Source organism: Molothrus aeneus, chromosome 3, assembly GCF_037042795.1.
Source record: "Molothrus aeneus isolate 106 chromosome 3, BPBGC_Maene_1.0, whole genome shotgun sequence".
Classification (NCBI taxonomy): domain Eukaryota; kingdom Metazoa; phylum Chordata; class Aves; order Passeriformes; family Icteridae; genus Molothrus; species Molothrus aeneus.
The window spans coordinates 107,460,796-107,488,781 of NC_089648.1; the positions used below are offsets into that span (position 1 = coordinate 107,460,796).

A 27,986-nucleotide genomic window follows, 5' to 3' on the forward strand; every position below is an offset into this window, starting at 1 on the left:
AATAATACTCACCTTATGCTCTTACTCCTTGTTTTACTTCTGATATTTTAAACCCTCCAGCAGGTGCTGCTGCATCCTGCAAATGTCTTCATGGAGGGAAAAAAAAATGTCATGGACTGGACTACAACTGGACTTTGTTCTTTGTGTCGTGCATATTTCTGTGTTCTTTTTTTCCCCTCAAACTCTCCTTAATAACTCAAAGGTGAGTTATTAAGGAGAGAGTTTTTATGATCCCAGGAGTTTAATCCTGCAAGCACTCTGTAAGAAGGGGTTGAAGATCAGTGGGAGTTGCTGATCAAAGTCATGCTGAGAGCAAGCTGAACAGACCCAGGCAGAAATACATTTGTCTTTCTACAACATATGAAGAAATCCAAGTGTTTTCTTAGAAGTGAAAAGTAGTCCTAAAAGAAGTTGAATTTATAAAACTTACCTGCTGTTTTATTGCTTTTGTGAAGTTTCTGGAACTTCAGTAATTTAAGTTCATGATTTTAAATCGGTCTTATCATTAGCCTTGGTCTTGAGTGTTAGAAGTTTGCAAGACAGATTACACAGCACCCATTTCAGAATCTCTGAGTTAGGATTTCCAGGATTTAGTGAGGAATTGTGGCTGAGTTACATACAGCTAATTTAAAGAGATGTGCTTTGTCCTGTTTGGTGATGGACCACTTGTGCCAGGCAGGAATGAGGGGGTAGTAAGAGTTGAAATTAGGCCTTGGTAATGAGTAATGTATCCTTGCAGTCCTTGAGTTGCAGCAGGCCAGAAATGCCCTCGAGAACTGAGAGATCTCATTGATCTCTGATACTTACCTGCATATTTGTACTGTACAATCACAGTGATTAAACTTGTTTGTGACCATGATCTTGGCACTTTTCTGCTTATCTAGGAGCCCTACGTTTAAATACGATGAAATATTGCTTTGCTTTTGATATTTAACTATTATTATTACTCTAAACTTCTTAATATAAGGGTAATGGCAGTTAACTACAGTCATAAATCCCAGGCAGGCTGCACCTGCTGTCCTACACTGTGAAACATCTTGTGTTCCCTTCTTGTTCTGCCTGGAATGGCTTGAATTACCATCTTTCTCTTTCACTTCTTTTCTTTATTTCTTTAAGAAATCTAACCTGGCTGTGGCAGTTACCACTCAGGAAGTTACAAGGCTGGGCCAGGAGTACACCTTCATTTTCCTTTTGACTCAACTCCAAAAGATTAAATATTCGTTTATAAGAATTCATGTAATAATCTATGTAATCCAGATGCAGTAAACACGGAGATCAAAAGGCTTTAGTCAATAAGGCTTGAAGTTCTCATGACTTTAATAGATTGGTAACTTTATAATAATCTGATAACTGCAGGTTTGGATATTCCAGAAGTTTCAGGTCTGTTGAATTCAGTTGCTCTGGAATGTGTATCTGTCTCTATAAGGGCAGTTAATTCTTTGCTAAAGCTGGCAGTATTCACCACTTTAGGTTCTGTGCAGTTTGGTGTGTCTCTCCGTTCATTAGAGAGAAGGTACTGTATACACAAGGTGGCAAACAAGATTTCTACAGTGTATGTTTTACAACATGGAGATACATAACCAAAATGTGATTATAATTGATGCATTATGTATATGTAATCATGATTAATACTTCTTCATTGCTTTCTTTTCCTATATTCCCAGGGTAGCTCATGAGAGCTTTTACAGTTTTTGGCCCTAGTTTATAGTTCAGAGGAAGACAATGCCAAATGTGAAATGTGTGGCCCCCAAAGTGAACGAGTGGCAATGTTGGAAAGAGATAAAATTTATCTCTTTACAATTTTTTGGGTAGTTTTTTCATAAATATTCTTCAGTTGTTGATGATTTTGTAAGTAACCACTAAAATGTTGTAGATGATTGCTTGTATTATTGAGGCAGTTTTGCCTTGCTTTTCCTTGAAGTTTTTGTGAAAAAACTTACTCCTATTTTGTGAAAATATGAGTGAGTGGGTGAAGTCCGCATTTATACCTCTTTACATAAATAAGATTTCCAGTAGAACTATTTTCAACTTCCTATGTAAGAATACTTATTTTTTTAACTGTAGCTTTCTAGTATTGATAGGTTCTTTAGCTGGTTTTTGCTATACTTATCCAGGCAACATCTGGAGGAACAGCTGATTACACCTCTTGAGATACAGTTTCCAGGAGTCAGATCGACAAAGGGGTTAAAAGTGAGACAGCCTTTTACTTGGTGGAAGTGCAGTTGTTGATTCAAGGCTCTCAGTAAATGATTGTTGGAGATCTGCCATGTGTAGCTGAGCATTCAGAAAGTACACCACAGACTCTGTTTCCTCCTGAGGAGCCTTGTCTGTCAACATCTCACTTTAATTGTAGTCTGTAAGGTACCAGCAGGCAGGCAAAGCTCACCAGCCAGCAGCCATGGAAGATCCAGTCTTCACTGAAATCAATGAAAATGCTAACAACAGCAGTGTCTCTGAGGTTTCAGATTCTGAGGAAAGTAAAGGGGCTGATCTTTTTGATCATGTCCATGAAGATTCAGCATCCCCTTTTTCCATCACTAATACCCCAGAAAACATGGATGGTAGTAAGAACTCAGAAGATAGCTGTAATAATTCTGTGGCCTCTCAGCATGGAAGTGATGGAGAAGATGATTCTTCATCTCACCATGGTGCTGAAGAAGACTACCCACAGCAGCAGATGGATCTAATGAGCCCAATTCTGGAAGATAAAGATGAAGAGGGCTCAGCGTTTGAGAGCAACCTGCATTTTCCTCCGGATTTCCAGTTTCGTCAGAGACAGAGCACTTTTACCAACTCTTCAACTTCCCTCAAGTTTCCCCTTAACAATAACTCTGGAGAAACAAACAACTTTCAGGAAGATTTTGAGATTTCTGTTTTTGTAAAGGTAAGAACCTGGGTGCTCCTAAGCATACTCTACTTTTAAACCCCAAATCAATATGTGTGTCCTCCAAATCAGTGAAATACAGCTACCCACTGCTTTGTTCTCAACTCTGCTGCAGGGAGCCAATCTCTTCACTTACCTCTTGCATCTGTAAGCAGAGAAAGAGGTGATTTGTGTTGTGTGGAAATGCCTGGGATTTATTCATTCAAATGGCAGTATGGTGCAGGTATTCTGATTGTTGCTGCAATTCATTTATTCTGGGAAATCTCTCTGCTGTTACAGCTAGGCTGCTACTACTTAGTTGAGCTAGTTCAGCTATCCCTGCACTTCACTATCTAGTAACTGAGAGCTCAAAATTAATAACTGTGAATGCTATGAAGAAAACTGAATATATAGTTTTAATAATGCTCATCCCTGAAAGAAGTTTTTCTTTCGTTTCTTTCAATATTTAGATGTAAGTATTTCTGTAACAATTTCAATATGTATTTTCATTAATTTCCAGTTAGGTATAAATTACTGAGAAGGCTTTCACACCTTCTCTCACCTTATAAAGGATTACTTAGGTCTCAAAACTGTAAACACCTGTGTTCTTGAATAAACACTATGATTCCTTTCAGAAACACACTTGTATTTAATCTTTCTCATCATTCATTGGGCTGAAACACAGGCCTGACAATTCCTTCTTTTTAACTATATAAAAATGTTCAAGATCTTGTGTACCTTGAATTGAACAATACACCATTATTATAATATTCTGTCATTTCAAGAGAAGCCTCATGAAGTTTGTCACTTTTCAACATAAATAATATTATCAAAATCTGTTTCTCAGTTCCATGGGTGTTTTGGAAGCTGGAGAAGAGATTTTTTCACAACACATAATGAGAAGTATTTTCAGCAGTCATTATTTGGTTAAATGACTCCTTGAAACAGCACCTGTCCTATTTCTGTTACTGGATCATGGTCATTACTAAAATATATTGGTTATATGGTCAAAGTAAGAGCTGTGACATTAATTCAATTTTATATTTCTGCATGTAGTCCTGTGTATGTGTTTAAAGTTGCAGCAATTGATTACATTTTGTTGGTTAGCAACTACATGGTGTTAGCAACTTGTATTTGGGCTTTAAAATCATCTCTTTATTTTTCTTATTCTTTTACATTGCTCTTATTTCAAAATAACAACGTCTTATTTTTCTATGGATAAAAAAAGAAATGTGTGCAGATGTTCCCATTCAAGCAGAGTAGTTTGGGTTAATTTGAAAAAGTGAGAAGAGAGGCATTTTGAATAAAACTGTCAGGGACAAGGTCTGAGGAAGTCCTTTTCCTTGCTTTTGTTGTGCAGAGTAGTTGATTATCCCATAAAGGTCCTTATCAGCTACTCCAGAGAGAAAGGCAAACTGTGCTCTCTTCACTTTGGAAACGTGACTGCCTGGTGTCTTTGAGATGTCCTTGAGCCCCAAGAGATCCCCACCTGGCTGAAAGGCTGAGACATGAGGCTCTCCGGTGATCCATGCTGTGCCCAGTGGGCAGGGCACTGGGTACTGCTGGGTGGGTGACTGAACTGAGCTCCTGTTACAGTGTTTTACTCCTTGAGAACGTGCTGATGTTTAGTTTTTGGCTTTTTGGTTTTTTATCTTTCTGGTGTCAAGGTAATAAAGCAGTAACTCCATGGAGTGCAGATCCAGCATTGCTCTCTTTAATTATCTAGATAGCAAAAGTCAGCCTGTAAAATGGAAGGTCACAGAATAATATATAACAAGAGTAGTGAAATCCCTGAGGTCTGTGACGTCTTGCACATGGGGCTAATATCTCAGTTGTGTCAATAAATATTACTCATAGATGGTTCCCTTCTCACATGGTCTCTAGTCCACCTGAGGCCAGTGTTGCTCTGAAATTGGGTTCATCTGGGTTTGCACTTTTCTGCAGACACTAACAGTGACAGCAGGACCTGGTGCTGTAGGACAATAGTGATCATGACAATTCTGCCCCTATTTATTCCTCCCTTTGCTTGTAGACCTAATAAATCTCTGTGAACGACTGGAAACGTGAGTGTCAGAGAACTAAAAAACAGAAACAGTGGGAAGATTAAATGGTATCTAACTCACAGTGCAGCTGGATGGATAATGTTTACAGTAGTCCATTCATTAGACACCAAGAAAATGTTTACATCACTTTAACTCATTTTTCAGTGATTATCAGTGCTTGGTAACTATGTCATGTCAGTGGGCTATTTCAGAATGTGCCACAAGGTAAAAAAGGAATTCCCTGTGCCTTTAACAGCAGAATGCAGCATGTAACAACATGAATCTGTTTGTGTGACTCCAGCACGTCCAGGCTTGTCACAGCCACCTTAATGCCTTTTCAATAACTCTGTAATTTATTCAAACAAAAGCCTTTGCAATTTGAACAGAAATATGACTGGCACACAAGCTGTGTTAGTGAGTGCACAGGAGAGCCTGACCCAATCATAGCTCCAAGGTCCAGCCTTCTCCCCTGTACACTGTAGTTTCCTATTGAGCATGATATTTGTTCTGAAGATTTGGGTTTCTTTGAAAATTTTAACTTTTTTTGTTTTCCTGAAGCTTAAGTTGTTATTTAAAAAGCAGTCCTCCAATTTTCTTTCAGAAGAAAATTATTGCCTTTCTGGTTTTTTGATGACCTGAGACTGACTGCAGATTATAGTCTCTCTGTACTCATTTGTGCCATAGGAATACAGTTCCCAAAAGAAGGGAGGCAATTCTTTACCCTAAGCAATAAACACCTTGTGTTAGGCAAAAATGCCAATGCTGTGCTGTGGTTTAGCATCATCAGCCCGCACCTGTTGGATCACTGCACTGGAGTAACAGAGTTATGGATGCTGGAGAGCATCTCTGGAGATCACTTTGTCCAATCCTTGCTCAGAGCAGGATCACCTACAACAGCTTGCTGAGGGTCATGTTTGGTTTTCAATGTTTCCAAAGATGAAGAAACCACAACTTCTCTGTGCAACCATTCTAATGTCCTACCATCATGGGAAAACTGTTTTAAATGGAATTTTGTGTATCTAAATTTGTGCTTGTTGCCTCCTGTCCTTTTAGTAGATACCAATGCTTATATTTAAGAATCAGAACCTACACATTTAGCTGTTTGGAATTATGGTATCCTTCTGTAAAATTTAATTAAGTCAGGAGCTGGAAAATAAAGGACATTTTTTTTTTCCAACAAGATGTTTCCCACTCCCTCATTTGAAGTGCTGAGTCCTGCACTTGGGTCACAACAACACCTGCAGTGCTTCAGGCTGTGAGAAGAGTGTCTGGAAAGCTGGAAAAGGACCTGGGGGTGCTGGTGACAGCAGCTGAGTATGAGCCAGGTGTGCCCAGGTGGGCAAGAAGACCAAAGGCACCTGGCTTGCACCAGCCATGGTGTGGCAGCAGGGCCAGGGCAGTGACTGTCCCCTGTGCTGGGCACTGCTGAGGCCACACCTCAAATCCAGGGCTCAGTTCTGGGCCCCTCATGGCAAAAAAGAAATTGAGGGCCTGGAGCATGTCCAGAGAAGGGAATGGAGCTGAGGAAGGGGCTGGAGCACAGGTCTGATGAGGAGCAGCTGAGGGAGCGGGGAGCTCTTGCTTTCCAAACCCTCTGAAAGGAGCGCAGAGCCAGTGGGGGTCAGGTTCTGCTCCCACATAACAAGTGACACGATGAGAGAAAATTCCTCAAGTTGTGCCAGCGGAGGTTTAGGTTGGATATTTGGATTTTTTTTTTTTTTCATGGAGAGGGTTGTCAGGCAGTGGAACAGGCCACTCAGGGAAGTGGAGTCACTATCCCTGGGCATTCAAAAACATGTGGATGTGGTACTTGAGGACTTGGTTTAATGCTGAACATGGTGGTGGTGCTGGTTGACAGTTGGACTTGGTGTTATTTCAAACCTTACCAATTCTATGATTCTGTGGTTCTTTGATTTCTAAGCCAGGATTACCTGAGGACTCCAACTTGGTGGCTCACCTAACTCTGTGCTTTTCCCTACTGACTCCCCAGGTTGAGCTGAACTGTTGAGAATGACAGACCATGTTCCTCATGGGGACAGTGAGACTCATTGTGTCACTGGGGAAATCACACTTCTTCCTAATGAGTTGGCTTTTCTCTTGTTTTATGAAGCATTCTGGAATCTGTTGAGAAAATTCTGTTTAGGAATGTGTATTAATGGTTCAGAACTTGAAGTCACTGGACAAATCTAATTTTAAGCACGTATAATTTGAAGAGATCAGAACCACATGGATGTCCAGTCAGAAGTTAGTGGTTAAACTGGTGTTTTGCTTAGCAGAACTGAGCATTTCTTACTATACTCAAAATCTACAGAGGAAAACAGCTGTATTTGCAGTTGTGGGCTGTTAGATATTTGTAAGCATAACTGGGTGTCCAGATTCCTCCTAGCAATGGAAACCAGTTAGTCTTCTGATTGACTCCAATACAGCACATGAGGCTGGTGTTTAGCTATATCTTCTCCACCAGGTTTGCAGGTAGAAAGGTAAATTCAGGCTGAAGCCAGGTGGCAGCTGTAACTCTCCATATGTACATAAAATTATAGTTTGTCTTTTTATAACATTTTGGCCTTTAAAAATACTATAAATAATGAATCTAACAGAAGTAAGCAACTATTATTTGGTTAATAATAAGCTTAGAAAAAGGTTGAATGATTCATAATCCACCTTTTAAACAGCGTTAACTGAGCAATCTGAGCAAAGAAAAGATCCAAGAACTATTTTCAGAATCTTCCAGTCTTGGCAGATTTACAGACCAAGATGCTGAAGTTAACATGTACACAGCGGGAAATGACTCATGGGGAGCCAATATCCTAATGTGATGCCTGTTTTGATAATTAAAATGAAATTAATGGTTGTTTATTCCTGCAAATAGCTTGAGATACCTTACAAGTACAATTAAGTATAGAAATACAAGTCTGGAATACCAAGTAATGTGTCCTTCTGCTCTCAGTCTTATCTAGACTATCCCTAACAGATGCTTCTTTGGGAACATTCAGTGATGCCCATTCAGCACTAAAACAATTAGTCTCTGTCAATGCTTAATTATTGTCCTGAGACAATATTTTCCTTTAGTAAAATTCTATTGCTCTGAATTATGCTATTTTTCTTTTTAATATACAATACCTTTATGTATATAGAAGACACAGACCAAATTTCCTTCAGTCTTTGCTTTCTTGAACTAAACAAGTCCTTCAGCTTGCCTTCAAGCTTGAGTCATCATTTCTAAATATTGAGTGGTTTAATGTTTGTGGTTTGGTCTTTTTTTTTTTTTTTTAGGGGTCATTTTTATGACCTTTTCCAGTCTTTCTCCAGTTAATTTATATAATTCTTAAGCTCCAGTTTGGAGGTACAGATAGTGCACATAGCAATGCTAATAAAAATTACTACAGCAAGCACCTCTTTAATTCATCATTTATCCAACTCTCTAGTCAGAACACTTTATCTGCTCTATTTTAATGTATTTTTGAATCCTTTAACATTTGTATGGTTCCTCCAGCCCTGATGTTTTCCCAATAAATGCTTCAGTAACAGTCTTGCCCATTTGCAAGCAGGTGTAACCAGTAGTACTGCACAGTTTGTGGCTGCCATTTGACTTGTAGAGCGTTAGGTTTCTCTTCTGTGAGAATTTAGGTTTCTCTTAGTGGTGTGATCAGACTCTGATCACCCCTCACTGAAAACAGCATGGTTTTGGAGTCAGAGAGCTGCTCTGACATAAATCCAGTGTGAAGGACACCTCACCAGAGCTTTTGCTCTGCTAACTCAGAAAATAAGATACACCCTTAACACTTCCACATCACTGTGCAGACCCAGCGTGGCTTTATGGCTCCCTCCTCCACTCTGTCATGTACAGCAGACTGGTAATCTCTGAAGTCTTCATATATAAACCAAATAGCTACTAACCCTTCTTTCTGAGGAGGAAAACCGTGCTGTGGGTCTCTTCACAGCTGGATTTATGCCTATCCAAATTACTCTGTGTGTGTGTGTGTGTGTGTGTGTGAGTGTGTGTGTGAAAAGATTAGTGACAGCCGTTCTGCTGCAGATAACACCCACTCCCCCAACTATCAGACACAAGCAGAATGTGTTTCAGCAGCAGGGCAGAGCAGTTTGCTTAATCTTTTGGATACAAAGGGGAAAAGGTCTTGCTTCCAACCCTTGCTGAGTCTGTGCCTCACTCAGGCACCTGTGGAAAGGTCCATGAGTCCGTTTGGAGCTGGTGCTCCGTGCCCCCCTCAGTGCGCGGCTCCAGCCACAGCGGTGTCCGGGCATAGAGCAGCAGCGTAGCAACAGCTTCAAAATACAGACCTGGATTATCTAGGAAATTGTCCCTGCACAGTGATTGCAGCAATGGCAAACACAATGTAAGTAATGGAGGTCACACCGAAAGAAAATTAAAGCAGGATTTATTTACTCGTTTGTTTTCCTTATATATATTTAATCTTGTGATACTCTCTTTGATGTTCTGAAAACAAGGCTCTTATCCCAGCATGGACTGGTTTGGTTTTTTTTTGAAACATCTCAGCACCTACATTTTTGGAGTGAAAAATGTTTGGATTTGTGGATTGATTTTTTGCTGGCCTTGAAAACTTATCTGTGTAGCAGTATTGTCAACTGTTAAATGAATCCTGTCCAAAACAGAGAAATTTGTATTATTTTGAATTGCTTATTTTAGAAGTACCTAGAGAGCAGCTCTACTGAGACAAAGATTTTACAAATGCAAAATAATGCATAATCCCTGCAGAGCAACAAGTGATGATAATATGTCAACTATTTTGGAGTCTGCAAAAGGAAAGCAGCATTTCTGCTCTGCTCTTTGTTTTCTTTAGATATCAAGGGTTGGATTTGGCTCATCCAACTGAAGGTGTGTCTGTAAGCCATTAACTACACCTCTGCAGGATATCTAGGCTCTTTCTGCAACAAAAAGCTATCTGAAATAGCATGATGGGATGTTAATTCCTGTGGCCAAGTGCAAGCACCACCTGTAGAGGAAGGTTACTTGTTAGGTCGACTCTGTTCATTGTATGGAGCAGGGCCTAATTCAGTTTTCCAACCACGGGCATCCCCTGCTGGTTTAGATGTCTAAAGGCTTCTTTCCTGGCCCATATATCCTGTCTCATATATGTTTATGGATTTCCTCAGCTATCCTTCCAAATGCTGCTGTATATCTAGGCTTAGGCAACTGCATCAAGCCATAAACTTTCACTGAAAACAATGGCCTGGTCACCTGAAGTTAAATAAATGGAATACTACCAGTGACAGTTTAAATACAAATCTTGGACTTAAGTGAATTCTAGTAATGGACATCTGGAAACAAACTTTGGATTGATGAATTTCTTTTTTCAGGCTATTTAATTTCCCTTTTTGTTTCAGTGTCCCCACTCAGCAACAACTGAAGTGCAATAGTGATCAGTGTGATGTTGGACACTTCTGCTGTTCCCTTACTGTCTAAATTAACCAGATAAAATTATCTAATACATTTTATCATTTTTCCAAGACTGAGATCCAGCACTCTTCCTTTAACTTCAGTCAAATCTTATCTTTTTTTAAACAGCAATCCCCATATATGTGTCTTTCAACTGTATTTGTTTTAGAATTACATTTTATTTCAGACACCACAGTAGAAGAGAAAAGTTAACTGAACATACTGAGTTTGAATTCCTAGATACTGCTTCAAACACAGCTTAAGATTTTAATTGGGAAAAGAAAAATTCTTTGTTTCTTTGGGTCATAAGACCCTGCATTGGAGGCAAATTTTCCACTGTTGTGCCACTGTATTTACTAGTTCATTTAGAATTACTCGATGTCCTCTCATAACTTTGTTTGTGGCTGAAACGAGACATATAAATATTTTTATGTATTTGTGGCCACATAAAAAATATTTACTTCTTTGTGGAAAATGTTATGAACCTGTATGAAACTGACTTGTGTAGCAGAAGAAAAGGAGGAAGTGTGTCATTCTAAAATGAGTCATTTATTTGTCATCTGCAGGTATGATTTTTATATTTAGATCTCTAGGTGATCTTTTTCACATCAATTAGTGAAACAATTGTAGGTGAATTTGTACTGTTTGTAGGTGAATTTGTTCGTCTCTGGTAATGCAAGACGTCAGTGACATTCATGACGTTACAATGATGTGCTCAGGGATAGCTGGGAGGTGAATTTGTCAGTGCACAGGTCTGGTTTCAGTACATCCAGCAGTGTTCAAAACCAGGATTTTGATTTACAAGTTAATTGATTTTCTGTTGCAGGCTCCATGCAGGTGTTAAAGAAGTAAAACTCGAGAACACATCTTCTGAGAGAAAACCATTATCTTCCTGCTTATAGTTTTATAAAAGATGAGGCACAGAAAGGTAGAAATAATCTGCACACTGACTAAGATGGTTTCTTTGAGGATTCTAGGTAATCTGAAAAATAAATTCATAGGACTGGATGTGACTTTTTGGGACATGAAATCAAGTATTCTGTTACAGACAGCCTCATCATGCAATACTTCATTCATAAAGTGATCAAAGTCTATTTAGAAACTATTACTATTATCATTAATTTTGGAAATCTGTTTCAGAATGTCACTGCTATAAAGGTTTGACACTTTAATTTCAAAATTACCTTTATTTATGTGCAGTTAAAACATCTTTGCTCTTGTGCCAGCATGGTCCATTAGTAGTCATTCATGCATTTAGCTCTTTTAAAAATCAGTTTAGGCTTAGACAACCTCAGATGTTTTGGGGCTAAACCAGCCAATCCTTTTTGTCTCTGTTTCTGCCAGTTGTCATAGTAATCCCCTTCTGCACATATTTTCTTTACACAAAGGTGCCTTTTTTTTTCACAGCTGCATCTTGTCTCAGGTTGCTTCTGCTTTTATAGCTAAACTAAACAAGCAGCAAAAAGATTCTTTTAATAACCTCCTGTTTTAAGATACCTGTGATTGTTTGAGTAAACAAATTCTATTTGAGGTGAAATGTCTATGTTGCTGTGCTTTGGGAGACCTCAGCACTGTGTCCCTGTAACTTGAAGCCTGGTTGAGGAGCAAATGGAAAGAGTGGAAGCTTTGCATCGGAAATATAGATATTTAATCACTCTTCAGACCTCTGCTCACATGTATTTGTACCACTTTTGGATTAATTTAAAATCTATTTGATTAAAAATCTGATCGGCAGAAGTGTTTTATATTTGCCCACATTTATACTTGTTCTATAAAAATGTTCATCCTTAGCTGTAACATTGGTACTTTGGGTGGCCCCTCATTGCAAGAGGGTCTCTGTTAGCCAGAAATGGCCAGTGAGGTGCCCAAATAATACTGGCAAGTCCTCAGTAAACAGAAATACTAGGAGAACTAATTTGAATTATAAAATTTTTATTTTTCTTAATATCATCAGAAATTCTTCCTAATTTTAATGCACATTTTCTCACTATTTCAAATTAATTCCTCAAACAAAGCCTAATGCTACTACAAGGTCTTATTGCTCCGAAAACTTACTAAAAGAATATGTTGGACAAAGGTCCAGTGTCAAGAGTCTATTATACACCATGTGGCCTGTTTTGAAGAGGCACCAATCTGTCTTCCCTTTCTTTGGTGAGCACATGGATTTGTAAATAATCACAGTAAGTAGTTTCCAGTTACACAGTACATACTTACACGGTGACATAAAAATCACCCCCTTTGTAAAAACACCAGAGATTGATTTATATGTATATCATACTGAATGATTGCATCACTTATTGGACTTCATGAGGCCCCTTAAATTCACTCATTTTCACCAAATATAGGCAGGATGCTTATCTGTTGAATCAGTAACTTGCTCACGGTCCTAACGCGTGTCCTTGGTGCGCTGGCGCCTTGCAGGAGCCCGAATACAGAACAGCCCAAGTTCAGAGCAGCAAATTCAGAGTCACTTGGCCCCTCCCTGGGAGATTGCTGCCAGTGAAGTTTGGCCAGGGCAGAGTTTCTGTGCGGCCCCGGGCGCGGATTGGCCCCGCACCAGGGGCTGATAACAGCTAAAAATAGGCTGGCTATAAAAGCCCAGCCAGCAGCTCAGCCAGCCTGGCATTCCCTCCCGACCGCCAGCCAGGGAGGAGACCGCACTCGCCAAGTCCCTGCAAGGATGTGACCAAAGAACGCTCTGCTGCCTAATTCCACTTAACAATTAACTTGTCAGGACTGGGCTGTGTGACTCATGGGGATGGTAACCAAGTACATCTTATGTTAATTAAAAAAAAAAAAAAAAAAAAAAGAAACAGACTGAAGGCCACATTTTCCAAGCAGATTTTTCCAAGCAGAGCGTGACAGGTGGGCTGGTGGAATGTCTTTGGAAACGTGCCCATAAAATACTGTGTACAAGAATGTTGTACTTGTATATATATTCACATAATTACCTGGATGGAGAGTGTACTCCATGACTATGGAGTTCTGAACACTTGGGAAAACCAATGTATTTTGATTTGACAATGGTTTGACTAAGCTGGCATTGAGGAGTTCAGGAATCTATTCTTAGCTTGCTGTTGATTCTGGGGAAATTCGGTCATTTCCTTGAATTTTTGTTCACTTTCGAGCTTTTGTTTTAAGATGTAGCCTGGGGAATCAGAGTTCAGTGGCTGAGTGCATTGCAAGATAAATCTTTGGGTGTCTGAAGTCCTTTGGATGAATAAAGAAAACACCAGTGTTAAAAGCTCCCTTTTTAAAGTCTGGCAAAAGTTACACTGACTTGAAAACAGGGTGTAAATGGGGAAAGAATTAGGAAGCATTAAAAAACAGTGGCACTATCAGCCCTATCAATTGTAACTATTCCCACATGTATTACTTCCAGTGGCTCTGAGTCCTCCTCTTTGATTTTATGAAGCTTTGCACTATGAAGTTTTTATGTGTGGATTCCCCTTCATTTTCATTACAGCTTTTTTTTTTTTTTTTTCTGGTTTACAATAATAAAGTGCAGGGTTTGTATCTTGGGAGAGTGATAGATGACCTGGCTAACTTACTTTCACTTTTTATTCTATATACTTAGTTCTCTAAAAAGGGCTTTACCTTTTAATTACCTTTCAATTACCTTTGAATTTGTTGTTTAATTGCTAGATCTCTTGTGGCATATGAGAGAATTGCAGAGCTTGTTAGTTTGATAATTCTGTACCCCAAAGTCATCTTTTTCTGCTCAGGAGACCCAGCATGGTCAGAGATGACAGAAACTCCCTCACAGACTTCCACCTAGTCGAGATCCAGAGCTGAGAGGAGTCAAACCTCACAGCACACACAACTTCACCCTTCTGAACTCTGCTTTTCCTCTCTGAAGGTCAATTTTCTGTATGAACCTGTAGGCAAGGCTTAACTGGAGAATCTCTGTTTGTTGCCACCCTCTGCAGGGGAATTTAGTTTTCTCTCAACATCATGAGATACCTTTATATATATTTATTAATTAGTCTGGTATCAACTCTGACTTGCTGCTTGGCTAGAAATGGGTAGAAGTTGCTAATAATGAGTAAAGGGGTCCATATCTCATTAGAACTTTTCCAGCTGATGTAGGTCTCACAGGAAAGCCTAGTCCATTTTCTACAGAATTGCAGCAGAGTTGTGTCAGAGCAGCGACACTGCAAAGACAAACTGGGCTTTGACATTTTGGTGGTCTGTGAGGTTGCTCCCAGGTATTGCAGCCAGTGGCCAAGGGTCCACACTTTTCTTATGAAAGTGATACCTGCTACATGCTTTGTCAAAATTTGTGATTTGGCAAAAGATGGAATTTTTTTTGGAAAATCTTCCATTTAAGAGGCAAAAAAACCCCTTATGTCCTTCTGGTTAGATCACCCAGTATTCCCAGTTCTGACAGACTTAAATAAGGCACTACTGTTATTTAGACTGTGCTCAGTGATGAATTTCACTAAAAATGTACTGTTGGTCTTAAGCCAACCACCTTTTCAAGAATTACCACAACCATCTTTCACTTAAGGATGTGGAACATATTCTTTGAAGTCCTAATGAGCTAGGTTTGCTGATCACCAGCAAAAATCTGCTAATGTAAAAGAGCATTTGCAGAAGAGAAGTACACATGTGGGCTGAACTCACCACCTTGCTTCAACCCATCCTGGTTGTTTGCATTAACTCTGCAGTGAAAAGGGTCCTCAAGCAAAAAAACCCAACCAAACCTAAAATGGAGTATCACCAAGTCAACTTCAGGTGCTGCAAGATGTTGAACTCTTACTTTGAAGTTCTTAGGAAGGAAAAAAAGAACAAAGAACTCGCAGTTCACTTCATAACAGCTTGAGGTGATGCACTAAGGCAAGTGAGCTGGCAAACTTTGTGGAAAGTTTATCACAGAAGTACCAAAAGGTGAAATGAAAAATGAATGAAGGCAATTTATTAAGGAGAATGGAAGAGTTCTTCAGTTCACTGAGAGGCTCAAGGTCAGCCAGCTCCATTAACCCAGGCTAGCAGCACTGCCATTGACCAGAGGCATCACCAGAGGTTAAACTTTGCTGCCACAGAGGGATGTAAGGATGTTGAGCCCTGCTATTTCACACTGATCCAGTGTGAGTTTATCAGGGAGCAAAAATCCAGAGGCCCTTTTCTTAAGCCAAACAGGACCTACACAGCAAAGGATTCTAAAATCCATGGTGCAGATCCATGCACATTACCTGCCCTGCAGGTACTGATGCCAGTGTGTAAACCCATGAGGACTAGCCTGAGTCATAAGTAATTTCAAAGTGAGCTGCTGAAGGCTTCAACTTTTAGAAATAATGTGCATCAGAACATAGAAAGTAATTTCAGCTCTCAGCCAAATTGTTTTCTAAACAACAGTGTGAAACACTAATGTGTCCAATGAAATCAGCAGCAACTGTGCATTCTTTGAGCCTTAATTCCTGGGAGCAACTGAAGCCTAGCCTGAGATATGCAAGAGTTGTACATGCCATTTTGAACACTTTCTGCAAATAATAATTCATAAATCAGGATTAAAGTAGTGTGTTGTGTGCTGGTCTTTTGTTTGGGAAGGGATTTAATCCTAGTTTGCATGCTCATACTTCAAATCTTAATTAATTTAGACTTAATTTATTATAAGAAGTATACAAAGAAGTGAACAGAAATAATCTAAAAAGGGACTTGCATGATGAATTCCTGTAAAACAAGACAGGAATAGGCATTACTTACTGGGTTGCAGACTTGGAAGTAAAATAATGTAATTTTACTTCTATGACAGTAGTGAGTCAACAACAATGGGTACATCACAATTACCTGGTTCTGTTTTTCTCCACCACACTTGAAAGCATGGAGGATTCATTTTGAAAAGCAAGGGCTGAGGATTTCTGCATTTCTCCTTTTATCAGCTGCATTATCCATAGGGCCCACAGTTTGGGACAATCTGTCATGCTCTCCATTGTATCTCCTACAATACCACTTTCCAGAGCAGTCTCAGTCCTGGTTGGAAGTCTCTTTTGTTTTTAATTGAAATGTCAGTTTTGGAATGATAGTGAAATAAACCACTGCCCTCTAGAAGCCTCTGTACTGAATGCAGCATTAGGAGATGATTTTGTACCTTCTCAGAGCCACTTCCTTACAAATGGATACCTGAGACTGTTTCTATGTGAGCACTGAGATCATAATCCATAATGCAATCCCTCTTCACACTGAACAGCAGGTTCAGTTTTTCTCTTCAGGTTTTCTCTTGAAGGTGTTAATGCTTATTAATGTTACAACAAAGTTTGATGCTGCATCCACATGAAAACATAATTATGTATTAAAATAATTCCATGGTTTTGGACTAGAACTTTGCAAAACTCCAGTCTGAATTGTTTCATTCTGCTAAACAGAAGCGTTTCAGCCAGATCATTTTAGAGCTAAAATGCTTTTTAATAAAAAGATAAAGGAGATCTGCTGTAGCTCATGGCTGTGATGGATTCATAATATCTGGGGGTGGGTTACCTCAAACTGGCCAGTTAATGAAGTGCAAAGTTTTCTCCTCTAGGCTTTTCCATCCCATCCCATTTATTGGAACATTCAGGCTGCACAGCTGTTTTTGTATCTCTTGATGTCTTTTCTTCCATTACCTAGAGTGTGGGAAAATTTACAAAAAGGAACAAAATCAAAGTTCTTCCATCAAACCAACACATTTTGAGGCACTGCACATCTTTAGAGTCAAGGGAAAGTATCTGGTCACCGAGTGCTGGCATGAGGCTGATGAAAAGAGCTTTGTATGTCCTTGCATGTCTTGTACATTTGGGAATGGGAACAGACCTGCTGTCTAGGCCCAAATATCTGAGACAAATCTTCTGATTTTTCTGAAATTCAGACAAGAAATCAATAATGACACATTGTAACTAAAAAAAGAAACAAAAACAAAACCAAAAAAACCCTGGATTGATTCCTTGCAGTTGTTAACTTGTTAAGTGTGTTGCATATCAAAACTACGAGCATCCAATTGGAAATTGCCAGTAATTCAGAACTGCCTCTGGAAGAGATGTTTCCATAACCCATTAAAACCCTGGCTGCTGCTTAGGTGTGGGGGTTTTTTGACAATTAAGCAGTTAAATAATTCCCTGGTAAAATCATAGCCCTGAATACCATTTACTGCATTTACTGCAGCTGCACCAAGCTTTTACATCTTTTCATCCCAACAATGAAAAACGTTGCCTGTGTCGTATAAAACTTGCAGTACCTGCTCTGATGGAAGGAGCTGGATGGAAGCACTGGGGGATGGATGTGCTTTGTGCTCTGATCCTTCTTGGTAACGTAGCAGTGTGCTGGAGAACTGATAGAGTTACATTCTGGATGCTTGGCCTCTGCTTCACCCCCTCGGGACAAATCTTTGCTGGAAGTGAAGCTTGGATCAGGCCTGTGAAAGCTGATAGTGCACCAGGGCTCACCTACAATAGAGTCTTACGTAGGGACATGGCTGTTCCCTTTCTGAAGCCGTCCTCTTCTTTTATTAATGGGGTGATGTGCTCATATTCATTTCTATATCTCATAAACCTCACACTATAATGACTTGGCTTATGAGGAGTTCATAATTCAGTGTCTAATGTTCTTCTGTGTAACTCAAAGCCTCTGCTACTTCTGACTTGTGAGAAAATGATAGGCCAAACTAAGTGACTCATTCTTTGCAGTAAAATGAGAGTGTACTAATTATTTATCAGTATCTTACCCTTAATTTGGCTAAAGAAAGAGCTGATTTCATAATACACAAAAGAGCTGTGTAGACACTAAAAACCATTATAGTCAGAAAGGTTCCACCCAGATGTAAGTGATAAGTCAGTTTTATATGACAGAAAAGCAGTAAATGCATGAGTAGATTCCTAAAGCAGTGCATATATAAATATATATATATATATGTATCCATATATCTATATATATTTCCTCCTACTCACTGCCTTCTACAATGTTTATCCTAAATTCAGCTTCCAGAATCTCTTTTTTTTAAAAAAAAACCAGCATTATATGAACAAGTTATGTTGTCTGTTATGTTTGGTCTCTTCTAGGGATTCCATGGGGGTAGTTTTGTAAAGCAGAGGGATTTCTTTTTTTTTTTTTTTTTTTGAGGTGGGCTAGCTTATTCTTTCCATGGATACCTAAAAGCAGAGCTGGAACACCAGATGTGTGGTATTTACTCCTCAACTTCTGTAGCCTCTGAGCACCCATATCAGGTCCTGGGGCAGGGGGTGAGGTGGGAGCAGATGGGGAAGGCACCTCCCAGAGGCAGCACTGCCCAGAGCACCCTGAGCCAGGTGGGATCTGGCCCATCCCTGCAGCAGTTTATATCTGGGTTAGGATGGAAATGGCTGCAGGACACCTTTGCTCCCTTTGTATTGCAAAGTTTCCCTTCTGCTTTGCTGAGCCTCAGCACAACAATCTTCATCTGCAAACTAATTAGTAATTATAACACACCACTAAACCCAGACAGTAATTGGGAGGGAAGGATTTGAATGCTTTAACATGTTGAGGCTCTACTGAAATTGCTACATCTAGAGTTTGACTTTCAGAAGCACAAGGCACACACAACTTCTGGAGTGAGGGATGGCACAGGCACAGGAATCAGGCTCTAAAGCCATAGATTTCTTCTACTTAAAAATTACTGCAGGATTTGTCTGACCATTACATGTTTATCTCATTACCCTGGGCTCAGTGGAAAAAATTAGACAATTCTAGGGCATATTTTTTCATTCTAAAATAGACATCTAAATAGGTCACATGCATCACAACTTGTAAGTGCTGATGTTTGGAAAGCTGATTTTATTTCTACCCCTTGGTTTAGCATTAGCAGCATTACCTCATTACTGTGCTCATAGCTGGCAGTATCTTCTCTTCCAGAGCCAATGGTCCTGGGATATAACTTGTTCAAACCACCTGCCTAGATCAAAACAATGTTTTCAGTGAGGCTGAAAAACAATGTTTTCAGTGAGCTAAAGGTAACCTCAGTCAAGATGATCCATTTCCTATCGTTCCCAAGAACCCTTATTAAAGGGAAATTACGTCGCCATGAGGTGCTAGAGCAAAACAGTTTTTCTACAAATCCCAAAAGCTTATAATTGTATAGTTAATAATGCATTATTTAGGGATGCATTTTAGAGATATAGTGATTATTCTCAAGTTTTTGGCAGACTTTTATAACTGTAATGCATAATTACAATGCAATGATTCTTTCTGCCACATGTAAGTACACTTAGCCCATGTCCTTGGAAAGTTGCCAGTAGGCTTAAGAATAATTGTACTCTAAATGTTTGGTAATTAATGTGCCTAGTCCAAAAATTACATGTAAAAATTTGAAATCAAAGGAGTAATAACACTTAATTTTCTTATAGTTAACCTTCCAGTTATTTGAATGAGTGCTAATTAGATCTAAAAACCATAAGCATACTTTTACAGTAATTATAATGATGATTATGTTGTAATTACAGTTGCAACAGCATAATGAGATTTACTTGTTAACCATTTCAGTCCTTCATGTAGTGCACATGAAGCAGCTGTTGTGGGAAAATTCCCATAGAACGTACCCAAAGGGCCGTGGAGGTGCTGGCTGTGACTGCTCTGGAGCTGTGTCAAATGCCTACAGAGAGAACTGGAGGTCACCACAGAAGCACACAGCTAAGAGCACCTTCAGGGAAGGCGAGTGTTTGATCATGTCCAAACCCTCCCCAAAAGGCATGGCTGGGTCAGAAGGGGAAGATAAAACTGCTCATGTCTGGCAGCTCGAGCTGCCAACACCCTGTGAGCCAGAGCTTTGGCAGTCCTGAAGCAGGATCGGGGCAGAAGTGTAGCAAGAGACTTCCCGAGGGCAGGAAGACACAAAGTCCCTCCAGGCAGGGATGGGGATGAGGAGGAGGTGCCAGTGACCCCTTCACCTCTGCCTGCTGTCCCCTCCTGTGCCAGCACTCCCTCCCTTCGTGCCTTTTGGCTGTGTCAGGACTTTCTATAGGTGCCACCTCATGCTCAGGGCTGCTGTGCAGTGCCCTGTGAGTCACGCCAGGAATGCAGGGTGAAGGAAAGGGAGTAGGGATGACAGCAGCATGTCAGCAGCAGGCTGAGGCCATTGGAACTGTCCTCCCATGCTCCACCCAGCAAATCATTGCCCTCCTGTCCCCCCTCTACAACCAGCACCCCGGGGGACATGCTGAGAAACAGTTATGGGACCCAAACATTGCCATTCCTCTGCTCCTGAGCTCCATCAGCAGTGGTCACATCACAGGTGCTTCTCTTACCTGAGTACTCAGTTTTGGCTCCTGTACCCCTTTGTACCCCACACATGGCGGGGGCTGCTGGGGCAAAGCTCTGCTTTTCTTCCCATTCCTTGACTGATGCAACAGCCACTGCACAGGCTCTTTTTCTCTTACCTTTCTTAGGAATAACAATGTTAGGACTTTGAACAGCTACAGGCAGGACAAACACCCTTCAGAAAAGCAGCAAAACACATCACGGTTGCTCAAAGCAACGAAACCAGCCCGGCTGCAGGACTTCCTTCTTCCCTGTCCCTGGTGCTCCCCGCTGTAGAATGAGGGAGGGAACAACAGAAACGCAGAAAACAGGGAAGAGCAGAATTATTTGTTCAGAGACTGATCCTGTCGTAGGTACCAGGAGGTTGTCTCCTCCCCTATGAGTTTAACCCCACCCTCTGTTTTTTTATGCTCGGGGCTATTTTGGGAGGCAGCGAGGGCTGCAGCTCTGACAGATGAGGATACTGTACCAGAGCACAGCAGCACTTGTTGCTCAGAACTACCGTAACAGGGACTGCTCCTCTGCTGCCTGCCTTTTCTTAATTATTGTTAATTTAACTGCCTGCAAACTTGTTTACTCCAGTGCTTTCGAGCTTTATCATTACAAGTGATGTTTTAACAGCTTTGTGGGAGCGGTTCAGAAGGGAAACTCGCCCCGCCGTGCAGTTGAAACCTCCTTTTGCCACTTAATATCAAGAGATCAGCTGGTAGCCTTGGGGGTGAAAAATGACAGACTCTATTGCTGCTAATGGGGAAGGAAAGGACCCTGAAATTGAGCTCTTTGTGAAGGTAAGTTGCACTGTGAACTGGACACTGGTGTGACTCTCAGATCGGCTCAGCTTCTACTGAATAATCAAACTTTAATTTTCTGGCGCTGAGCGGAAGCGGTGCTGTGGCAGCCTGTTATCTCCTGCACACACACTCACTCTGCTTTCTTCTTCGTGACATTGGAATTAGGTAATGTTGTGGAGGGAGAGTCAGAGTTCCTGTGCTTTATTGTTAATTCTCTCCTCCTGAGTTTGTTCTGTTATTCTTAGCCTGCTGCCTGCAATGTACTGTGTCCTAACTTTAGACTTGAGGCTGTAGGCTTCAGGTTTTGCTCTATGGATCCTGACTTTCTTTTCCATTTTTGGGAAGAGCTGGGGGGTACGAGGATTTGGTACCTCAGCAGAGGCTGTCAGGTCTGAAATGCTGATGTACCATAAAACAATGAGGATTGAAATAAGCTGTCAGTCTTCTGATTATTTACTGTAATACTTCCCTTTTTTTTTCTCAACCAATAAAAACTTCATCAGTTTTTACTGTCAGTTTCCTCAGACTGAAGCTTATTCTGATTTTATAGAAGAGTAACTGAGAACAGAAAGCAATTTAATGAAAATATAGAAAAATTACCACACCTTTTATGTGGTAGGGTTTCAGAATATTTCAAGTTATGTATGATTGTTGGTCTTGGGCTGTGAAAACCTTACCATTAAAATCAGTGGCATGGTTGAAACCCGTAACACATACAACCTTATTGACAGCAAACTTCATGCAAACCTTGTCTCAGTGAAGAGCTCAGATTTTTTGATGTTCAGAGTGTTTTAAGGCCTCTACACAAATTGAGGCTGAGATCCCCTATGCCTATGTAAAATCATGGAATGGCTTGGTTTGGCAGGGACCTCAAAGATCATCTTGTTCCAATCCCCCTGCCACGGGTAGGGGCATCTTCCACTAGAACAGGTTGCTTAAAATCTTGTCCAGTCTGGCCTGGAACACTTGCAGGTGTTTGGTCTCTCTGAGCCTAATCCATTCCTGTAAATCCATTTCATTATTATAAATATGTGGGAGTTACCTCAGACCCTTAGCAAACAGAGCCCTGAATGATTAGGAAAGCAAATTCCAACCCCTCCCTTCTGTCAAGATGAGAGTATGTAATTGCTTTGTACTCCCTGATGGATATTTTGGGCTGTAAGTTGAAATGTCAGCCACATCCATGATGTGTATACACAGTCTCTTCACACATCTTCCAAAACCAGTCAGTTCAGGTGCAGGTGCTGTGACTGAGCCAGCAGTGAGGTCTCTTTCCGTAGCAAACAGATTTGACGAGAATTTCAGGTTCATAAGAGCCCCATAGATACTTTTTACATAGAGCTTAATGTAATAAAATGGACCAGCATGACTCCATACAACCAGACACCTCATCTCTTACAAGCTGTTTCTACCAAAATGTCTTTAATGGAGATGTTTATGGGCTAAAAAATAGGTTTGTGATGTTGTTTGGTACTCTGTCATCAGTCAAATGTGTGCTCGAATGGAAATGTGCAGCTACTGATTTGTTTTAGTGCTCACACTATTTCACTGAGGCTGACATGGATGTTTGTGATATGTGGTTCTTTGACTGCATCAGCTGTTAAAGTGAAGGTCATTGCCCAGATTCATTGTGTGAAGCTCTGGATCCATAAGATACTGGGGGAAAATGAGCACTGCATTAAACCAAGCCATGCCACCACCTGAAGATTTATAACTCCAGAAAGAACATTTTTAGTAATGTGACTTCCTGCATAATGCATATTACAGAATTGCATACAGACTCACATAAAACTCAGAGCTGGAACAGAAGAATTAATTGGTATCTTCCTGGAGACTTTCCATTTAGGTTGAAAAATTGCAATTCTTGATGTTTTGGAAAGGTGCCATTAATTTAATTAAAAGTTTAAAAGGTTTTATAGTAAAGCATGTGACCAGAGTATTAAATTATACACCTCAGAAGTTCAAATAAAAAGAGACCATCCAAAGGAAAGACAAGCTGAAAGCTGAAAAATAGGAGAATATGAGAATCATGAACAGGTGAAAACTTTTCTGGAGGGTGACTGCAAAGATTAGAATATTAGTAGGGGGAGGTAAACAGGAATGCTGATCCAGGAGAAACTCTGCAAAGGAGAAGAGACTTATTCTGCCTGTTTTAAGGCAGGAAAGAACAGAAAAGTGGTCACTTCTGGAGGACCATGAGATACTGGGCCAAGTGGCAAATGTAAATATACAGGACCACACTTTAGGCAAGTTCTAACGGAGAGGATGTTTGGATCAATGAGCAATTCCTAACTTTTGAGTTTTATAGAGGTGATACTTCACCCATTAAAAGAGTTCTGTCCTGCTTCCCTGAAGGAACACACAGAAGAAGCAGCAACAAGTGAGAAAATGTAGGGCAGTAGATGTGTCCTGCTGGAAACTCTATCTTCCACAAGCCCAAAAAAACCAGAAAGGGCTGTTTTTCACCAGCCACAGTGTCCCCAGTAAAAGCATTTTCTGTCTCAGGTTAAAAAAAGAAAGGTGTTACACAATTGCTCTATTTCCCTTTGCTGTTTGTCAAGCAGGAGTGCAGGAGCCTCAGACAGACAAGCAGGGAGCGGGGCTGTAACCAAAAGAGCTGCTCTGTAACCTAATGCAGGCTGGCTCAGGAGCTCCTGAGCTGCACAGACAGGCTGGGCACCACCAGGACACAGCTGAGCTGCTGTGGCAGGGACAGGTTAAGTGGTTATCACACCTATTTGTTATCATCCCCATTGATTTCACTTGTTTTCTAACGGTGCCCCAGCCTGGATCTGCGAGGTATTTTTTTGTGAACAAGTGTTTGAGAGCAAACCCCCCCAAATCTGGGGCAGAGCACGAGGAGAGCGATGGTGGGAGCGGTGAGGTCTGCCAGGGAGGTGGTGCTGCCTTGATCAGATGTGCAGCTTGTGTGAGCAGGCCCTTGCTGAGCACTGAAACTCTGCAGCAGCCATTCCCTCTCTAAACTCGTTTGACAGGGAACTGGGGGAGGCTGCCCCAGAGAAGGGTTTGATGCGTGCGGCCGTGAGACGCTGGCGGCAGCGGCGTGGGGAAGGGAACCTCGGGAGGTTGTGCTGCTCTGTGCTTAACCCAGCTTGTTGTAACTCAGGCTGATTTCAGTCCTCTGTGTGCTGGAGAAGCAAAGTGCTTCTGTATAAACGACAATGACACCCTGCTGGAAGGTGTATTTAGCTTTTCCTGGCAATCTTGCACCTGTATGCGTGAACATAATGACAGAATTGAAATAGTGCTCCTATTATGTGAAGTAATACAATTAAAACCCATGAGGGAGGACCACAGGACTTTGTGGCTTCTTTTTGTTTGCGATGGAAACAGGTGTTTGGATGTACATTCCTTGCCTTTCAGGATTAGAGTAGTACCTAATATCAAAAGCTAATTTGAAGGGAGATACATAGTACCCATGGAAAGCAAAACACGATGCAAAGAGGACTGCGTTGCTCAGAATGCAGTCTAGAAAGCAAACAGACCCACAAGTGAACCAAAGTAAATTTAATTTTAAAAACCTTCCTGCTTTCAAAACGTTCTGTAACAAGATATATCCTAACCCCTCTTTCTGATAGAGAAAAGATGGTGATATCATGGTGGTAGGAGAATGTGTGGTAGGCTAGCAGGCAGCTGCTTCTAGAAGGAGTCATTGCTGTGACACTGATGGATTAATATTAGGAGTATGTTCATTGGTGTCCTGGGCTGAGCTCAAATCAGAAGGTCCTTGGTTGAGGGAAGTGATTCTTCCCCTCTACTCAACTCTTTTGAGACCCCACCTGCACTGCTGCATCCAGCTCTGGGTTCCTCCAGCAGAAGGAAGATGTGAACCCACAGGAATGAGGCCACCAATTGGATCAGAGGTCTGGAACACCTCTGCTATGAAAACAGCTTGGAGAAGAGAAAGCTCTGGGAAAACCTTATAGAACATTCCAGTACCCAAAGGGGCTAGAGAGAGACCTTCCACAAGGGCAAACAGGATAAAGGGGGATGGCTGTAAGCTAAAGGAGGCTAGGTTTATATTAGACTTTAGGAAGAAGTTCTGTATATAAGGGTGGTGAGGTCCTGGGACAGGCTGCCTGAAGTTATGAATCCCTGACAGTGTTCAAGACCAGGCTGGCTGGAGCTCTGAGCAACCTGGCATTGTAGAAGATGTCCCTGCCCTTGGCAGGGGAGTTGGAATGACATCACCTTTAAAGTCCCTTGCAACCCAAACCTTTCTAGGATTAGGTGAGCAAGAGCTTTTGCTTAAAATGTGTAAGGCTTTACTTCTCAGTGTTCCCCCAGTCACACTGAGCGCCCTTCTAGGAAAATGTGAAGGTGCTGCAAGTGTAGCAATCAAGAGACCTCAGAGGCCTTGAACTTCCACAGTCTCTACTTCAGACATTTGACATGTCCCCATCTTCCAGCTGACTGGGCCTGTTAGGATTATGTCTAAAAGTGATGGCAGGATTTAGTACCAAGCTTACTGCTCTGAGTGAATGGGTCAGTCAGGGAGCCTGGCTGCCAGGACAGAGCAGTCATCCCCAGCAGTGTGCTCCAGCAAAGCCCCAGGAGCTGCTGCTCTCAGGAAGGTGCTGCTGCCCTTCTTGTGGACACAATTATCCCAGAAATTATCTCAGGGAGGAGCAAGTTAGGCGGGGTTTTGTTTTTGCTCTTTTTTTTTTTTTTGTTCTGGCTTTTTTGGATGCATTTTCTGGATTTTTTAAGTTATTTCTGCTTGAAAGTTGATTTCAAACCAGCCTTGGTTTGGATTTTGGTGAAGTGTTGTCACATAGCCTTAAAGGGAGATATAAATAAAAGTGTTACACCTGTTGCAAGCAATAATTCCCTACTGTTAAGGCTTTTGTGGTTTTAATATGAGAGAGTCACTCTGATAAGAAAACTGATTTCAGTTTCAGAATTTCAGGGTTATCACAACCAGTACTGGCTTTGCAAACAGGGAAAGATAACTTGCTAGGAACCTTTTAACCCTTTATAACAAGACAGGCTCTGCAGTGTATTTGATTCACAGACTGCCCTCAAAAAGTTGGTTTTGCTCATGATTAGAAATTAGAATCAGATCTGGAGGTCTCTAAGTTAATTTCTGTTTCCTGAGAAGTGTGGGTATTTCCTGATCTCAGCTTGGCTTTCATACAAAATCATTCCTATGTTTAGCTAAACTTTCTAGATAAAAAGGAAATAACAAAGATAAAAAAAGCACAAGGAAGAATAATGACACTGAAACATCTGGTCCAACCTGTCTGGTGCTCCAAGACTGACCATAACATTTTTTTGTTGCCAAGCCTTTCACATTTTGAAAAAGCCACAACCACCCTACAAAGCAGATGTGTACAGTGGGTGCAGTCTCTGACACTTTTCAGCTGTCACCCTGGAAGTGGTGGGAGTCTAAGTGGGAACACAGTTTACTGTGTATCTTGAATTTTTACCTTCTGGAGCTGCCAAGCAGGTGATGGGCACCATGATTTGTGTCTCTTCAAACTGCTCTGGATGAGGCAGTGCATGATCAGCAGCCTGAGTCTCCTCCTCCAGCATCCTGGCCTTGTGCTTTGGTATTAAGGTTACAACATTTACAGGGTCTACCAGTAGTCTGGACACCAGGGAGGAAAATAATTTTACTAGGTTTGTTTAAACATCTGTAAATGAGTTTAGAAAGTTCCATGCAGGGGGACTCGACTATTTCAGTGTAGTGGTTCTGCTAAGATCTTGTCAAATCAGGAGTGACCAGAGTGACAAATCAGTAACAACTCCACTTCTGACCTGCTTAAATCAGGGAAATGCTATCTGGACTGACCATTGCTCCTCTGATTTTTTTTTTAATTAAGCATTTTCAATAAAATAATTAAAAATAGAGGAAAAACATCCATCTTGGCAAGAATTATCTTTGCTTTAAAATGACATATTTAAAAAATAATTCAATAAATTGGCATTTAACCACCTAGCAAATGTTTTAAAATTACAAGTTGCTTGTTTTTCCTTGTGATAAGAGAAACAATACTTTAAAGAAGCTTTAGCCTGAGTTATACAACCCAGCGTCTGTGTGTCTGTGTGTCTGTTTTGTCTCTGAGCTTTTGGAGGTTTTGTTTTGCGTCAGGACAAGGGCTTAGTTGGTGGGAATATTAGAGACAGGCAGTAAATTGTTTAAGCAGGCCAAGTTTATAAAGTGACTTGGCAGGGATATATTCACTATCCCAGCCACCTTGAAGCTAGTCTGGGATGTTGTTAGGATTGCCTGGGAAACTGCTTCTCAATTTAAGAAGGGATTTCCAGCTGTGTCTCCTGCCTAAGTTCGCAGTCTCATCCTTTTTTTATGATTAAAGGTGATTGATACCCTGATCTGCCATGGTTTGGGGGGCTTTCCTCTATAAACAGCTGTGACTACTTGCTTTTTATTAAACTTGATGGTATTGATATACATGTCACTTGTCATCAAAACATCTGATTAAAATGAAACATATTTCAATGCTTTGTTGAGCATGCCTACTTTCTATAAATGGGATCCATTTGAATAAATAGGAATTCAGAAACATTCAACTTGGGTCATGGCCACAAAAGCAAGTCAGTTTTGTACTGCTGAGTTCAGTGGCAGCAGA

At 40.8% G+C, this 27,986-nt stretch overlaps 1 protein-coding gene across 2 annotated transcripts in view; it reads left to right on the top strand.

Moving 5' to 3' along the window:
• Positions 1-2,398: 2,398 nt before the first annotated feature.
• The window catches only part of CLIC5 (chloride intracellular channel 5), a 68,544-nt gene continuing 42,956 nt past the window's right edge, over positions 2,399-27,986 (top strand). Inside the window, exon 1 of one of the 2 annotated variants that reach the window (XM_066545934.1) lies at positions 2,399-2,884. In XM_066545934.1, the coding sequence (XP_066402031.1) occupies positions 2,399-2,884 (486 nt within the window). Of the gene's footprint in view, positions 2,885-21,103; positions 21,370-27,986 lie in introns of those variants that run through there. The other variant, XM_066545935.1, reaches the window with a different exon arrangement.